Raw genomic sequence first — 18060 nt, 5'->3', positions numbered from 1 at the left:
GCGGCATCCATCCGCCTGGAGGCTGAGTCAAGGGAGACGAAAAGGCCCAAGTATTACTAGTCATGATTTCCATATGAACTCCGTTGATGAATTACATCGAACTGATAGTAATTTCGACAGTATTTCCCCAACAATGTATCCTAGATGGCTTTCTGTTGTTGATTGGTGCACTAAAGAGGCCTGACGAAGCTGTGATTGGATGCTAAGAACGTAGAACAGACACCGTCTGCCTTTCCTCTTATTATAACAATTTATTTTGATTTTTTTAATTATATAGTAGGAGTTATGTAATGCCTTGGTTGTATAATTTATTTTTTTGAGTTGGTTTTGCGGGCACTTAAATTTCCACTCTCGTACTTCCTCTGGATGGCAAGGCCTTGGAGTTCTGCCAGTATCTTCCCTAATTTTAGCAGAAATTTTTCTGCCATAGTATTATGGCTTCATTCATCTTCAGCGTAGACCCGGGGCAATACAAAAGCTCAGTTTTAAAATTGCCTTGCATCTAGTGGTATAAAACTTACGTTGCGCTTTCGGTGCCACCGTTTCGTAATCGACCGAAACAGAGCGCTGCTTCTCTTCTCAAAATAGATTGGATGCTGACAACGCCCGAATGAATTAAAATTTGGAAGTGAATGCATTAGCAAAAGGCCTTACTTAGTACGCACTCCCAAAAATGTATCATTTTAATGGGATGAGTAAAAAAGATCTTTAAAAATCTTCACTGCATTAATGAAAGTAGCTTACTCCACGTGGATCTGTCGGTAAAAGTCACCGAAAAATTTTCGGACCCACTGTGCAGTGCTGTCCACAGTATACTAAATTAACAATTTGCAATTTTAAACTGCTAGGCAAAGTAATTCGTAAAAGGGAAAACATTTTAGTGAGATTCTTCCAAAATAAAGTTAATTAAACCGAATATGGTCGTACATGGACAATTTCGCTTGTAAAATAGTTAAAAGGGTTTCCCTTTCAGAAATACAAGATGTCAGAGCGCTCCATGGCTCCCTTGAGGACGAAAGAAGTCATATTACTAGGCCAACGTAGAAAAAAGCTAATAGGCCACTTCGTTGTTCGGAGGTGATGCTGCTGGGTGGAAGTACGAAGGCAGTCTTAAGTGTCCATGGCACCAAAACCCCTGAGTTAAACAAGCAATCAGATTACCACCATACGGTTCCATGACTTCTCAATTGATAATATGGATCCTAAAATTGCTGGGAACATTTTAAGATACAAAATCCGAGATTACTTAACTTTACTAGAATAAAATAGGCCTTTACATCTCATCAGAGCTTCGTGTTCATTTGCTTCGAGATCACTTAAATACCTTTACTTTTGGCACAAATTGTACCTCGAAATTTTTCCATACTGCAACTGTATTGCGTCAACTCCAGCCATAAAAGATGGTTGCTGAATCATCGCTTCAGTGAGCATTAATAAATCACCCCTCCATGACTAAGCGTTGAACCTTTAGATCGACCACTGTTGAGGTGTGGAAACACGAAATAACATAATGATTTTTGACGGCATGGATGGAATTAGTACAATGACATTTGGTTGAGCATACGTCTCCTTGATCTTTTTAGTCTCCACAAATTGTACCACACTCCTGGTGACGTAGCTCTTAGTCCATACCTATACTTATTCAACCCCTGTCCTTTAACTTATGTTGCCACTTGGGATTTTATTAATGACTGATTTTCTTCTCCTCAGTAGTGTAGAAATGGAAGGTAAAAAGCAGTGAATCAAATAAATGTGAGATTGCTGCCATAAATTGCCTCTCACTGTGATTGGTCCACAAAATCGCCAAGCTTGAGAAGGCAGTAGACTAGACAGAGAGACGGACAGGCGGAGAAGCAAACAGCCTCTCCGTGACTCACGTGTGCATGTGGGCAAGACGGCTGGCATGAAGGCGATTGGCTTAGGCATAGAAGGGATCCAGAGTGTACAGACAGGTGCAAAAGCAAAACTCCTGAGCAGACGTGCCTGAGCGCTGCTCAGGGGAAATTTAGGCGAAGCAGGGGACAGAGGCGACACGTTTCCCTCTCTCAGGTAAACCGTATCACTGTCACAGAGGCTTGAGCGTGGTCGTACCAACTGTGGGTCGGACAGCCGCATGGATTGTGCAAGGTAGGTGAATTGAGGCACCTCCTTCTCCTCCTCAATAGCCTTGTTAATTTATTGGCCTGGTGGTTAAGAGAGACGCTGTGTGAATTTGGTATTCTACGCGATGTCTTGGTACGAGTTGACACTAAGGCACGCGGTGAATACCAAGGTCCTGTCTTTGAACGACGACTTATCTCATTTTTGTCTTACCTTTTAAATGCTAGTTTATGCCTTCTTGCGTCTGTTTCGGATTGCCAATAGGAATTGTAGTCAAAATGCACCACAAATTGATATTTCATGTTTTTTTTTAATGCTTTAAGTCATTCTTCTGAGTAATCTATGCTAATACAAATTATTTGACTGTTTTTAAAACTCTAAAACCTTAGTTTATGTGCAACATCCATGCTATCCTCTGGATTTAATGGCAGCTGACAAGGCAAAAATAATAATTTAGTCCGCTTCACCAAGAAAGGTACTACTCTTTACATTTTGAGTTATCCCCGCTATATACAGCCTTCCATCCTATCTTGCATAAAAGGCAAGTTTACTAAATAAATGTTATTTTATAGAATATACCAGCAGTAAGTACTCATTACGTATAAAGTACACTTATTGCGCCTTGATCCTAGAGAGTACTGATGATTTTGTATCATATGATGTTCCAGCACGTTTACTACTGGCGTCGCATGTATGTGACACTGTAATTTCTTAGCCGATTTCTTGGTCACAGTTATATGTAGTGTTCTCTGTCATAGCTGCAAATACATTAAACACTGTCGTTAACGCATGGATGTAGGATTTTTGCGATCAAAAGAAAATTACATTTCCTTAGTTTTCAAGCGGCAATTGAGTTGAGCAAAAAAATGGCAATTTGGGTGGTACTGGAACAACAAAATAGCTGCGTTGTCGTGAGCAATTTCCTCCTGAAATCTTGGTTGGAGAAGGTGCTAAGTTTCTGACTAGAGGGAGTGTATCAACAGTAGTTATCGAAGAGGGGGGATGTTTGAATGCCCAATGTAAACTGTGTGGTAAAGTGAAATGTTACGGGAGACTTTAGATTCCATTCCTTTCAGTGCATACTGCCAAATAAAATGCTTAAGTCAAGGTAGTTAAGACACCCTTATTTTTTCTGTGCATGTGGCCAACGTTGATGTAAAGTGGCACCCGCATTGACGTCACGAGTTGCTTTAGTAGTCAGTCTGCTAAGCATGGTGTCATACGCAGAAATTGAACCTAAGTTTACTAAAAATTAACTAATTAACTTCTTCTTGATAATTATTGCTTTATTTTTAGGCAAGTAGACATGGATAGAAGGCGCATATTAAACATAGGAGACTGAGTAACCACGATAGGGTTACTTCAGAAGATCCTCAATGCTATTTAATAGGACTGTTGTCCTTGGCAGCCAAAAAAAGAACCATAGAATGCGTATTTTCACAAACACATTTCCAATTCCCCATTTCTTCCCAACACTGGTGAAAAAATACTGGTGAAAATATACCCGCTAACAGTAAATAGACTAGTAAATATTCACCTATGTTTTGACAGCTAAAATACTTCAGTTTCCGAAAGAATATCGGTTTGCTCCCTTTATTCCTTCCAATAAAGCTCTTATACATAAAAGGTAGACTAAGGGCAAGCTTAATTAAAACGTGTGAGAGTAGTTAATCGAGGGTAGTGTTTAAAACCCCCTACCGACTAGACCAATACAAATTAGTACGGGGCTACGCGTCGCAAAGCATGGTTATTTGCCTACAGAACGACTTCAGGATTTGTTGATGAGTAAACTTGACGCAAATGGTTCGAATTACCGCATATTTTGGTCTCAAATTGGACACAATGAATGTATGTAGAACGGGCATTCAATCAAGCAAACACTAAGATTCCATTCTATTTGTGTGAGAGTGTTCGGATACAATAAGTTCTTCTCTTTGCTTCATTCAAACAGCCAGGGCTTTAATATTATTTTCATGCCTCTTAATTAACAGAAACTGCATTGCCTAAAATTTAAAAGTGGTAGACTCATCTTTACTAAAAAGTTACAACCGAGTGTTTAAGACGGCAACGTTACATTTGAAATAGCGACCTTCTGAGTGTTTTCTGGTTCTCGATGACAAGCACGACAGAACGACATTCCGGACTAATTCTTCTCGTGATAATTTGAGAATGGGATTTCAGTCAAACGCTAGGATTTTCCTCAATTTCTAAAAATTGTTCCTTCTCTGCAAAAAAACTTCAGTGATGCTTTAGAGTATACATGGTAAATCAAAACTGACAACTCAAAAAAGTCAAAGTAAAACACATTTTGCTTACAGATGAAACGCACTTTGCACTAGTCTACCCTTCCATTCACAGTCAAATTTGCGTTTAATAGTTTAAAATTATTTAACTGCAATACTTTTATTTTGAAAAGGAGTTAAAAATTTGGGAAAGTAATTTGCTTGTATATTAAATAACCCTTCGCCTTATAATCAGTCATCCAGAGCAATTAATTTTAGACCTTCCCTTGCCCTAAGCGCTTTCTAAGTACGTGACGGTTTAGCAGAACTAAGTAGTAGTGGTTGCTTGCAAAATGAACCAAAAAATGGGAACCTTTCTTTTAGTCACTTAAGTAAAAACAAGGGGATTTAATAAGGAACAAAAAACGCTCTAAGTGAAATGCTAAAGGCCTATAAAATTAAAATTTTAATGCATCAGCAACCGTGTTAATTAAGAATTAAAGGGGTACAAGACGGGGCAGATAGAGGCAGAGAGGGAGAAAGAGATAACATCGCTGTGACGTTTTGACAGACAAGCGCGCTTATCTCTTCCTTCTCTTTTCGTAGCGTCTGCTCTCTAACTGCCAACCAACCCTGTTTAATAATGAGTGCCCCCCAGTCCCTATCTCTTCGCCCCATCCCTACTCTTCAGAGAACATTAATTACTGGCAAAAACACCTTTTGGCTGTTAACACCTTTTAGATTCTCTCCTAAAGTAGGTTCATATCTCTTGTCCACATCCCTTCTCCTGACACTTTAATGAGTGATGACTCTGATCCCTGTCAGAAATAAAAAGACATTTGCTTCTATGTATTCCTTATAGTAACACCTTGGTATTTACTGTGGAGGAAAACTTGTTAACATCTTCCAGTTGTATGCTGTTGTATGCTGCCACCGCATACTTCCTATCGCCTGTTCACAACATTCTGTTACTCAGATTGCCTATTTGTTGTTGGAATTTCTATTGGATTCACGACTAGTGACAATATTCACCTACACCTGACAATAGTAATTTCTGTGTCAGTTTCTTCCCTTCACCGTCAACGTAATTACTTCTCATTTTTTTTATTAAAAGCTTGTTTAAGTGTGATTGTTGTTCTTAACCCAGAAACACTGTGACACTAATTCATCTCAAACTTTTAAATTGATGTACTAATTATGTGGCTAACAACCTTGTGCTATTTCATTTGGATTATAGAAAAAAGTCAAAACGTTCAGATTTCCTAATATACTTGTAACTAATTTTAATTTTTGTAGTTCTTGCTAGCGGATGCACAAAAACTCGCTCTTTTTTAGAGCAGTATTTGTGTTTTAATGAACCAGTAGTGCATTTTGCTGATTAACTCTTATGTATGGAAGTTTTAAATCCTGGGCTCTTTAGGAAAAGAATTATGCTTTCTGCGAATAATTTGTGCTTTCATCCAAGTCATATTTTCTTTGAGTTATTTGAGTCCCCAAAAGTTCTACATCGTTTATCTTCATCCTAGTTTTATGTCTGATCCAAATCACCTATACCATTTTGGTCAATGTTAAAATTGCTTTATAAATTCAGGTTCTGGGAAAAAAGCAGACCAAAATATCCCCTTTTGATGAGATTTTGGTTGTAGACTTATCACATTCCACTCCCTTTTCTACAAACAAAGCATGAAGTGAAAGGGAGCAGAGAATTTCGCTAATGGATTAGACTGCCTACATAGCTTCGATGAATAAGTGTTTGTGTGGTCCTATAAATAGTATTTATTATTTGCTCTGCGTGGGCAACTTAATCATATTCTATTCTTCAAACTTCCTGTGGCAAAAAAAAACTTCCTGCGGTTGAATTAATAAGGCGTAAGCCTTGGGAGGCGTACTTGTTGTGATTAAATTCGTGCACTGCTACGGCCGACCCCGATTGCGGATCCTCGGGCACATTGTTTTGTCATGAATAGAGCAGTAAGTTTTGAATTAAGATTATTTCCTCCCCGTCATTATCTAACAATTACATCTGTCCTCCATCGGAAAAATGGTCTAGCACGTTGAGCAAAAAAGAAACAGCAGAAACGTGTTTTGAGACATTAAAAGTCAGGCCAAAGAGACCCCCCTCCTCCCCTTAGCCCGTATTCTACGCTTCATGTTCACCACGGTTCAGTTCGCTACACAATCATGCATGCATCAGGCTTGTAAGTAAGGTCCTCCTCGACGCATTTCTTGAATGCATAAAACTCTGTAAACAAGCACACTTGGAAGAGTTACTGCTGTAAAAGAGGTTTAATAAACATTGAATTGTTTCGCATTCAACCTCAACATGGCACCAAGGAAGGTTGCTTAATAAAGTGTAAGTTTTGTAAATTCCAGCAGGTAATTATGGCAATTTTTTTGCTAATAGATGTTGGTAAAAAAATAGCAATATATTCTCATTGTCTTGTTGTAAATAAATGAGCTCTGATTCAAATGCCTTTACATTCGGCTACTCTTGGGTCACTTCAATCCAAGCGCTGTTAGCTTGCCAGCAGCGAATATCACTTACAATAAGAGGGGTAAAACAAGCCATAAAAAAGAAATTTCTGAGAAATACGCTGAAAGGCTTTCTAATGAGACCTCACCCAAAGTTAATTACCGCTTAATGATAAGGCTACTTACTCAGCCACATGGGGCTTTGATAGTCTACATTAATATGGGCTAAAACAAATTCTCGGTATCGTAGATATACTTATAAATGGCCCGCTTTAATAAAAACCAATCGGGGAAGTTCACATTTGAATGGTTAGGAACCAAATCCTGGGAGTTATAAGCTCCTGCAGTTGTCCAACGGTGCGCTATTGGATCGTCAGGGTTCGAATAGACAAATTAGGACCGAATTTTGGGAAGATACACGAAGGACCCCTTAAGTGGTAACTTCTACACCCCCTTCTCTCCCTCCCTCCACCCACCTCGACTTGAGCGTCTCCGATGTCTCGCTGTGACCATTAAGCTGACATCAACATCAGCACTGCCGAGGTGCTTCTGCAAACTTCGTGTGTGATAGACGTGCATTAAAGTTGGAGCATGACACCGCAGAAAGGGAATTGCAACTTTTAAAATAATTGGTTTTCGCGATTCTTTTTTAACTAATTGCCAGACGGAAATTTTGTTTTCGTAGTCGAGCATTTAAAAAGGCAAAAAATTTGCGTGCTTTATTTTAGCAGTTGGGGATGTTCACTTCCATGACACCAAAAATTAACTATTTGGTGGTTTAGCTTGTTTTAATTTACCAGGAGATGGGTGGTTTTAATTCTACTTTCCTTAAATTCAAAGTGTTACCAGCATAATAAATCAGGCCATGGGATGGTTGACAAAATTGGATGTTGGCTTGCATTTAGCACCAAGACCGTAAAATTTTATTTTTGTAGACAGATTAAGCTATGGAAATTTAAAAAAGTATCCAGATTGTCAACATTGGTGAACAAAACGTGTGTGAATGCAAAAAGCCCGCTTATTGTTGATAAAATGGTCCTTAAAAGTGTAACAGTTTGGCGCCACACTTTTGGCATAAAAAGTTGGCCCTTTGCAGTACTAAAATTATTTACATATAATAAGCAAGACAATTTTACGCATCTGTCATGTTTGGTTAGTTGGATTGAGGTTAAAGCTAAAAATCTGCCGCTACATCTGGGTACATTAAATGCTGACTGTAGGTGATGTGCCAAATGCGGTGCGAAATTTAGCTTAATTCAACTACATAGATCTACAATGTATTTTAAGTTAACAGAAATGAGGCAATATATCTGTAATACCTTGAATATTTGTTTAACTCCTCATCTGGGTATAGTGGGGACTTAAGGCTCTGCCTTTGTGCTTCTGCTGGGCGGCATGGCCTCCGGGCCATGTCTGTAGCTGCTCCGCCCGCACCCTCCCCTGCACCATATTCTTCAGACTCGAGAAGCTACATTATTATCCTCTTCAAAAATAGACTATAAATTTTAGGTTTTTTGTTGTTAGTAGCCCTTAAAAGGTTGACAAGTTAAATGTGGCTGAATAACTAGTAAATCTGAGTGCTAATGATCTTTTCCCAATTCCCCTTACCTTTTGTTATATCATGTGATAGCTTTCGTAATTGATAACTGTGGGTGGAAACCTCTAGGGTGGACATGCGAAAATAGGAGTTGAGGAAGTAAAAATAATACACTCGGAATGTTTTTCGACGAATTGGCAGTGGCCTCAAAAACCGTTGTAAATAATAGTGATTATTTCAAAAAAAATGCTGAATTGTAGGCTTCTACATCTGCATGTTTAAAGCTGTCAGGCAGCTAAAAATAATTGCCTTTAGTTTCCGGAATAAACTCCATTAGCTTATAGAGACTTTTGGAATGTATGTGACTGCGTATGAGCGGTAAGAGCACGTTTATGCACCAGTACGTGATCAAATTCAGTTGATAAAAATGCGATTTGGGTTTGCTTGCTTGTTTAAAGGATTAATTTTCTTTTCCAAAGATGTGTAAGCTCTTAGTCGGATTTATGGTGAAACATTGAAACTTGTGGCATTTGACAACAGAATAAAGTACTAGAGCAAATTCTATAATGTGAATCTGCCCAAGACTTAATCGAAACCAGGTCCTGCATAACACTAATACTGGGAGAACGCCCATTCATGGGCCTGAAGACTAAAAAATTGTGTGCTACCATTGTGATTAACGTGTCATTAACAACTTTCAGTACCGATTATTGCATTAGCGGCAGTGAAACAATTCATCGACGTCTGCACCGAGTGAGAAGAGAATGTTGTGAAAGTTACTACATAAATTGGTCACTCCTTCAGGCAGTTAATGCCTGATAGACACTAAGCTCCACAGGCTATTAATTTTTTTTCTCTATTATTGGTTGCCTTATGTGAAAAAGTCATCTACTTTAGACTATTTGTTGACTAAGTAATTGATGTACGTCTAATGAGATGTGGACTTTGTATTACAACGCTCGTCAAACAAATGAACGTATCCCTGGTTAGTCCAAAATGACCCACTACCCACCCCACACTTCTAGAACGCGCACCATTTCACCCTCACAAGGTTATACTTCCTTTGCCCGCGTGTGCATGCATAGTATGGTCTGGGTAAAATTAATCAGTATGAATTGTACATGTGGTGGAGACAAAACAATTATGGGTGGGATATGCCTCCTCATCTCCTTGGAAAACATCCAAGACTGGTGCACGAATCAATACAAGGCCCTATTCTTATTCTTGCCATGCAGCACAATGCAATTCCTTACCCTTATGGGCGTGCCATATTTACCCCTAGTTATCCCTTATGGCAACACTTCAATTTGAATAGGCGGGATGGGGATAGGGAAATGGAGAAGAAGGCACGAGAGTTACTGAAAATAGAGGTGGCTAAAGTCAGGTCTACTGTTTTGAGAGGCAAGCAATTTACGACATCGCAATTCGCAACGAGCATGAATCTCAGTGAGTAACAACTAAATTGCAGACTGTAATGGTGAATACTAACACAAATGAAACCTTTTACAACACTTTCGAACTTTTTTAGATTCTACGGTAAAAAGTCACATGAATTTTTAAAATGATCTGCCAGTTAGGAGAAAATTAATTCATGTACCTGTCAGGGAGATAAATGAGACGGTAACTACTTCCCATGTAAAAAATTAACTTATCGAATCGGTGCATTACTGAATCGGTGAAGTGAAATTGGAAACATTAGCTGTTCTGACAAGGAATTTATAAGTTGTAGAACTGTTGCGTTCTGCAAGGAAGGTTTTGCTATTACTTGTTTGAATGAATACACAGTTGCCCGCTGTGACGTGGCAACTTTAAAAACGACTTTGACTGACTCGCAATATCCACGCGAGCATATACTACAACTCAAAGTGCAAGTTCTTAAAAAAATCTAACAGCCAGAATTATTTAAATTTATACTTCAACAGTCTAATCAGCACAAGATCTGCCTACAAAATTCTTTTTACTGGCAGTGAGCAGTATTTTTCTGTTCAAGAAATATAGCTTTGCCCACGAATAAATTATAGACCATGTTTTAATGATAATAATACAGCAGTTCTTGTCTGCAGATTGTATTCTGGACCTTATAATTAAGGAGGTTGCTTCCGAAGCAGTGCACGCAAAGATGTATTTTAACCGTAAAAATTTTAAGCTTCTTAAGACGATCTACCTAGTAGACACTTTTAGCTACTTTTTTAACAGAAAAGTATTTTGTTTTTTCAGTTTTTCTCACTGACGTTTGAGCTAATCACCAGTCATTTTTTGACACGCATGAGGTTGTACGCAGAGGCGATTTCGAAGTCTTTCGCTATTGTTGCAATCGCTGCAGTGGACGTTTCACAGATGAGTAAACATTCTTTCGATGCATTCTCAAGCCAAAACTAGACTACCAGTTTGTTTTCTTGGTTCAAAGCTAATGTATCAAAACTAGCTGAAACTCGCGATACATTTTTTTTCACCTGGGGCGCGTGTCTACTCAGTCAGTGACTGGTGTTTTGGTCGGAGCAATAAAATCACTTTTTTTCGAGTGCCGGTTACTTTAAAATTTTCTCCTAACTAGTTTAGTCACGACCATTACAGCAGCTATAATGTTACTGGAGCTCATTAAGAGCACTAAAATGGTTCGTGCTCAACCTAGCTCACCCATTTAAGCAGGTGCTTAGAATTGATCAAGAATATGCGAGAGTGATTCTCGTTCCGCTTAACCAATTCCACCCTTAAATAAATTATGCAGTTTTCTGCTGTGCTATACCAATTCTCCAATGCCATTAAAAATTTTGGTCATGTACCTTCTCATTTGTCCGACTCGGATGGCGCAGAATCCTACCTGTGAACTCAGAGTTTCATGAGATTTGCCTGTCGGTAGGTTCCTTCATCCTTTAAAGTAACTTGCAGGCTCCATTTTTCTATGGCTTCGAGGATAATTTTCGCAAATTTCCAATAATCTCAGCATTAATTTCCATTTAACCCATTGTCAAGCACTAAAACCTACTCATGGGTTATTTAATAAAAGAAAATTCAATGCGTCTTACTAATTCGTGGACAAATTTGACCTCCGAGCACATTCTCCTCCCAGAAGAAGTAGATTACAAGATGCTGTTTTTCTTTGACGAACGAACCATGCGTTTATTTTCACCTCTCATCTGATATTCAAAATTCCAAGTGTAGTCGGCTTGCCGAATGAGAGCGGTCACGTGACATGATCAAGAAATACCATTTGTTCTCGTGCCTTTATCACACACAACGCAGGCATGAAGTGAACGTCTACCTCATCACAGAACGCACGGCTGCAAAAGCATGGGCGAGCGGACGCAATTAGGGCAAAAGCTCAAGCCGAGTGCCGGCTGTCACGAAACACCACAGACCCTATGCCTCCGTATTCCTCAAAATCCACTTCTCAGTAAATCTGTAGCAGTTTAGCAAAATGTCATGGAGTAAAAAAAAACCCACGCGGTTTCTAGCACAACCCGCTACAATTTGTATAAACTTTCAAAGCACACGCAGCTGCTCGTACCCACTACAAAGTACGAGTGTGTCGGCCTGAAGCATCCCCCTCCTGTCTTGAAACCTCATCAAACGCCGGTTGAAAGTGATGTGGTTCAAATCTGCCTGATTGAATAGAACTTGATTCAAGCGCGGCAAAAACTTTTCGTCAAATTGGTTATAAACCACCACTAAACATTGGCAAATGTGTTCAGTAAAAGATGGCTCAGTTAAGCAAAACTCCAGCAAAGAAAGACGGGACGAGCCATATGCTAGTGGCATGCAATCTAAACTACAATTCAACCAACTCTTCTACACGAATATTATCAAAATTTCAAACTAACATGGTTAAGCAAAGCAGAAGAAAACTACTGACCCCAAAAAGTTGAAACGAGTTTGGAACTCGTCTGTGAATTCGACGCATACAATTAAACGCCATTCCATTTTTCTTCTCTAGACAAAACTATGAAGCCAAGTGAAACAAAGTGAGGACGTGTGGAGGGAAGGCAGATGGAGGAACAGATGGGGATCTCAAAAGAGGCACGGGCGGTGGTGATGGTCAATCTACCAATTGTTTCCTAAAGAGCGATAGAAGCACATGTGGGCCGGATGACGCCTAAGGCATTCAATGAAGACGTTCGCCTTCTCCTGCCGTTGACAGATACGGTGCACCATCGTGAAGATGGGAAATTCGGCCTCCAGACCACGATCGTGCAGCATCGCAAAGACCTCTGCGGCAGTTAGCACACCCTGCGCCGATTGGCCGCCAAGAAGCTCTGCCTCAAGGTCGACCACCGACTTGTCAGTGGTGGCAAGTGCAAAACCAATCTTGCGATTACGACCGCCATAACAGGTGGTAATTAGGTCAGCGACCCCGCAGCTCTCTAGGAAAGTCGACTCTTGTGGACCTGTTACGGAAAAAAACCATTTCTGGACGTTAGTTTACTCATTACACTAGGTTAAGTGTCTGGTTTGAGCTGTCCATGTCCACTGAAGATCAAGTAAGCACAAGAGGCATGAGGAGGGGGTGTCCCCATTAGTGCATTTAAAGAAAACTACATCAGAAATGTGAGCTCTTATAAATGTATCCGGAAGGAAAATCGAATAATCGCATAATGCCTAGAAAACAGGTTTCAATAGGCCATGGTTATAAGGCACCACAGGAAGCGAACACCTTTGGAGACAACTACAATCCACATATCAGTCAAACACAAGAAAAAGTACAATCAAGGTATGATCTCTTGTGTGATTAAACAACAGATCTCAGCATTTTAGATAAACTTCAATTTCTTTAAAAAAAGTATCTTCCCTACCAATTGATGTTAGGTCTGACCCGAGAAATGTGTTAAAATCTTTTCTAAGACGCCTCCCCTGTGGATCAAGACAATTCAAGTCAATTAATTCACACGGTGGCATGTCAGACGAGTATAACTTGAAAAGTACGTTTAAATGAACCATTTCTAATACCCAATGTTCGCCGTCTGAATTACAAAACTTAATAACTAGGTGAAAGAAGTTGAGTGTAAACGGCACACAGAATGTTGCTGTTTTCTGCTATCAAGAGTATCAAAATAAAAATACTTTGGAATCATGATATCGGCATTTTTGAAAACAGAAGCAGCGCCACAAATTTTCTCCGCTATCTCAACAAACGTCGCACGCAATACTAAACTTTTGATCTCAATGGTAGACCTGATTATTGTAAACGCCTAGCTGATAAACGGAGAGAAACACCTCCCCCAAGGGAGTCACAGTACTCACTATCAGCACAAAATAATCACAATTGCGTGAGGGTATACGACATTTTCCTTGCCACCTAATCATATAAGCAGGATAGAGGAGAGAGTAATTGAATTCCCAGTGAGATAGCTACACTGTGCATATATACGCGCGACATGGAATAGGCGAAAGTAGGAGAGATGCGATGAAAGAGATACGCGGCAGAATAGTAATGCCCGTCTCAAAGGAGACTTGGTCACAGAAATGAGAGCATTAAGTTGAAAGCCCACGCACAACTGGTTTAAGTACCGTCCTGTTTCCTCTTGCAGTGATGTTATCCCACCGCTATCATTGTCGCTGGTTTATTGACGAAAATAAGACTCTCACTTTTTCAATAAAAAGATAAATCTCTGCTCATAAAGAACGGGGGAAAAAGTGACAACTGATACACAGTGTAGACACTCAAGCTGACAGTCAGGCCTGAGTTGAGGTAACGCAACCATCCACCTAACGAAGCGACGCAGTAGCCAACAACTGAAAGGAAAAGTTGCGGAAGGCGAAGAAGGACACTAGTACAGAAGTCGAAAGAGAAGGGAATAACTAGCAGGTGTGAGGAGGAGAGCATTGTTTTATCTAGGTGAGAATATCTGCCCCGGAAAAAAACATGCCAAGAGTAGGAGGAGGAAAAAGGCAGAGCATGTAGATGGGGCGTAAGAAAGGTGTACGATGAGGGAAGAAGAAGAGTTGGAGAAATTTGCGAATAATAAGCACCTTAAACACTTTTACTTAAGGGAGGACAGTAAAAGTGGCAGAAATCATTTCAATTCGGAGCATCAAACTAAACACAGGTCTGGGGGGATTAACAATACCAATCACTTTTTCGAATGACGACTTTAATGTAACCCCCTTTGCATATTAGGTAGTGGACAGAAGTGGTAAGGCTTTAACAGAACGGCACTTATTCTAATTGTAATTCCAATCTCCACAGGTTTCAGTCACCACGTAATAATCCGGTTGTATCATCTCTGTTAGCAGACCACCCGCCCTTCTGTATACTTATAATAAACGCATCCGCCTCATAACATACTCAGGGAGGAGCTGGGCGCCACGATAGCAGTCTATGAATAAGTGGGCTGAACATTCTTTGGCAAACTTTGTTTGCAAAGAACAAAAGCTAACAAGTTGCTAAGGCGGATTTAGGTACCATTTAAGTTATTAAAATTTGTTAAGAAATATGCTCCTGCATCACTGAAAATTCAAATATGTCAGTGGTTCACAGCCAGGATTGGAAGAGAAACTACAGCACTACGATTCTTCCAAAAAATAATTTAAAGTGCGGTCAACCACCCAGCAATTAAATCGCTTGTTTCTTTAACTAATTCCGAAAAAATAAGAACGGTACAACAGTTAAAAGTGAAGGCGGGTAGAAAGAAATAAAAGCACCAATTTATACAAGGCAGATTGTAAGCAGATAAACGATTCGATCACGTTAAAATCGGTTGTGTAGCTGAATCGTGCCTCTTTTGAAGATGCATGCATTTTACACTTTTGATAGTAAATAAAAAGTAGCAAGGTAGTTTACGATGCCTATGAAAAGCCGAAAACTTCTACCACGTCCAGTGAAACGTAAAAGGTGCCTTTAATCTACTCCACGTCCCCCGTGATTTATGAATCGGCTATTTTTATCCAGTCCTCAAACAATCCCCAGATATCCGCCCATGAAGGGGATATAAATTGTAGGAACCTAAAAAGTGACCTAACATTCATTGACGGAATCAAATTCTCTTGGTCTTTTTTGAGGAAGCAACAGCACAGAAATGTTGATGCCTTGAAAATAGGAAACGTAGAAACCAAAATAACAGTCAACTGCATCAAACAACATGAAGATGTGAGGCCTATACACAAATTTCGTAGACAATTGAAAGAGAGTTAATTAATTCTTCACCAGTCAGTAAATTTACTCCCTTAAGTAGCAGTGACTACTCACAGCAGCATCACTCAATTTGTTTTATCAATAGGCAGGACAGAAAGTTAAGTGGGTTGGGATTATTTTAACAAAAAGAGGGAAAAAGAAGCGTTTAACCTATGGCAATCGTGAAAAAAAAAGTGGTGGGATGGGTTTTTTTCTCTCCTGTCTCATGAGTCGGGCGATTTAAATAATAAATCTACTGGGTGCGCTGTCATCGGAGTTAGCGGGTTGGAAAAAAAAACACTAACATACTGGATCAAGACCTTAATCGTTGAAAGGAAAAGTGGGGACATCGAAAAAACAATTGGGTAAATACGTTTGGAACTTCCCGTTCCGATTATAAGGTCTACTTATTCAGTGGTTATTTTGAACAAACAGAATCAAAACAATGATTAATCAAATGAAATGCGCCTAAGCTATCATTGATGACAATTTTGACACCTTGTTTGTGCTGAAAGGCAACAGAATAAACTGGAGGAGGTGAAACACAAAACTCGCAGTGAGAATCACTTTTTGAAAATGCATCAAATCGGGTTTTTCATACATCCCTGCTCTAGTAATGCGTTTTAAGCAGATTAATGCGGATGGAAAGACGGTCCACCATGCCAATAATCTGGAACAAGAATTTTCAAATAATAGCATTAATTGTAATATATTCCTGTCCAATGCGCACAATCACGCCGACCAAACCCATGGTTAATGTTTCTAGTCCCACGGTGTGACTCACATCCGGAGGTATCACCTATTCTCCATTTAACTGCAGATTCGCAGATTACCATTGAAAAAAGGAGCAAATTAAAAAGATATTCTGCACCTGCACCAATGAAACAATTATTTCGTTGGCGTCTCAAACTAACCATGTCAGATTTATTCATTCTATGACAAAAATCATTAATGAAGACAACGCCTGATCCCCGTTTATCAATAGGCTCATAAGGCTACTCAAAATAGGAGGTAGCTTAAAAGGGCAGCCCAATATTAATGAAATAGGACCCTCTCAAGTGACCCCAAAACGGGAACACTTCCTAATGCAATGTGCTAGAGACGCCACCATTCAAGTTTTGTGAAAACAAGTAATTCTCAGCTTTATAACCCAATAGTTGAATTAAAATTCAACCCGATAAGGTTAGCTTGAGTGACATAAAATTGAAGTAGCCACTCCCGATGCGATTTTGACCAAATTCATTCTGCGAAGATTTCCGAAAAAAAAAACGTCATTGAAAAAAAAAGTAGATTACACACATCCCAACTGTGAGAGGCCAAGAAACACGTTAATATTTAATCGTGGTAATGCTGTGCAAAGCCAGACACTCGTGGTTTGCTGTTACCTCTCGCCTTCCCTACCTCCCATCCCTTTTGAATACTGAATGAACTTGTGTACGTGTGTCACGTAAGGACACACAGACATGCGCAAAACATAAACACATCATCTTTGGCAGAAAGTTGCGTAGAAAAAATAACTATGAAAAACGCAAAATATCTAATAATCCATGGCATTCCACTTTGGTTCCCTCCATTTTGGAACGGACCATCGTTATTTCAACCACAAGCTTTGACACGAGATTATCGTCTTTTGAGGAAATAATGATCCAAATGGAAGAGTAGACACTTTGGAAATACGGATTCCGTTGTGGAATCATTGGGACAACACAAACATAAATGACTTTGTATTCAGTAGTCAACTGCAAAGTGGAAATTAATTAATGATCGCCAAATTTCCATTCTGGCAGACGACTTTGCTTTTGAAAATGAGCTACGCATCACGTGAGAGAGAGAGACTGAAGATGAGATTGACTCTTTGGCCAGTGACAGAAGAGAAACCGTCACCATAAACTCAGAAGGATTCAATAAATGGCTTGAAACAAATTGAGGGAAGGCAAATAAGGTGACGGATTTTGAGGCATGAAAGAGATGACACTTCGGCTCTTCTGTGCTGTTCCAAAACATCAAGCCTACACATGGACACAGATAGGTAAATCTCGCAGATGATTCTCAGACAAGGAAGATGGGAACACCTTATCCACCCAGGCACCTCAATAAGCAATATCTCACTCAAGTAAGAGACTCACTGCTGAAAGAAAATACTACTTAAAGCATTCAAGCATTATCAGTTAGGTTATGTCTAGTAATATTAAAATGTAAATGACTATATTCTAGTTGATTCAGCGGTAGTCCCAAAAGCATGTTTTTCTACATTATAATGCCATCAAATGACTACAGACCATTCCACTGCTCCAAATTCTGTTTTCTCAATGAAACTACTGTCACAAAAAATCCGCAACGGAAAATAACGTAAGAATGACAGGAAATGAGTTATACACTCCGGTAGGCCATCAATTCACTTTATCTGATCAACACAACGTCGCTCAAAATGTGGCATATCTGATGCCCAACGATTATGGCTTAGGAAATAGGAACAATATAACACGATATGCCCTAGCGAAATTCTTACATCCTCAGATTATTTCGCACTATCATCCTAAATTGTGTTGCACCTATATCGACCTTATTCCAACGAACTTCTTAAAGGCCAAAGACAAATTAGGTCTCCATGACTTGGGGAA

General features: G+C 39.5%; 2 protein-coding genes across 2 annotated transcripts in view; both read right to left on the bottom strand. All coding sequences in view use genetic code 11, as the record gives it.

Annotated features, from left to right (window-relative positions):
* Positions 1-1778: 1778 nt before the first annotated feature.
* Positions 1779-4237, bottom strand: EGR_04666 (hypothetical protein; the record flags this gene model as incomplete). Its single annotated transcript, XM_024493915.1, has 3 exons — positions 1779-1825; positions 1878-2166; positions 4175-4237. 3 exons carry the CDS (start codon positions 4235-4237, stop codon positions 1779-1781), a joined length of 399 nt encoding a protein of 132 aa, XP_024351668.1.
* Positions 4238-11515: 7278 nt separating this feature from the next.
* The window catches only part of EGR_04665 (Glycerol-3-phosphate dehydrogenase [NAD+], cytoplasmic), a gene marked incomplete at both ends in the record, with an annotated part of 11736 nt that continues 5191 nt past the window's right edge, over positions 11516-18060 (bottom strand). The window contains 2 exons of the mRNA XM_024493914.1: positions 11516-11612; positions 12377-12716. Coding sequence (XP_024351667.1) covers positions 11516-11612; positions 12377-12716 — 437 coding nt within the window. The remainder of the gene's footprint in view (positions 11613-12376; positions 12717-18060) is intronic.

This window comes from Echinococcus granulosus, assembly GCF_000524195.1.
Source record: "Echinococcus granulosus chromosome Unknown EG_S00030, whole genome shotgun sequence".
Lineage (NCBI taxonomy): Eukaryota > Metazoa > Platyhelminthes > Cestoda > Cyclophyllidea > Taeniidae > Echinococcus > Echinococcus granulosus.
The sequence above is the reverse complement of the archived record's forward strand: the minus strand, read 5'-3'. Positions and strand labels throughout refer to the sequence as shown.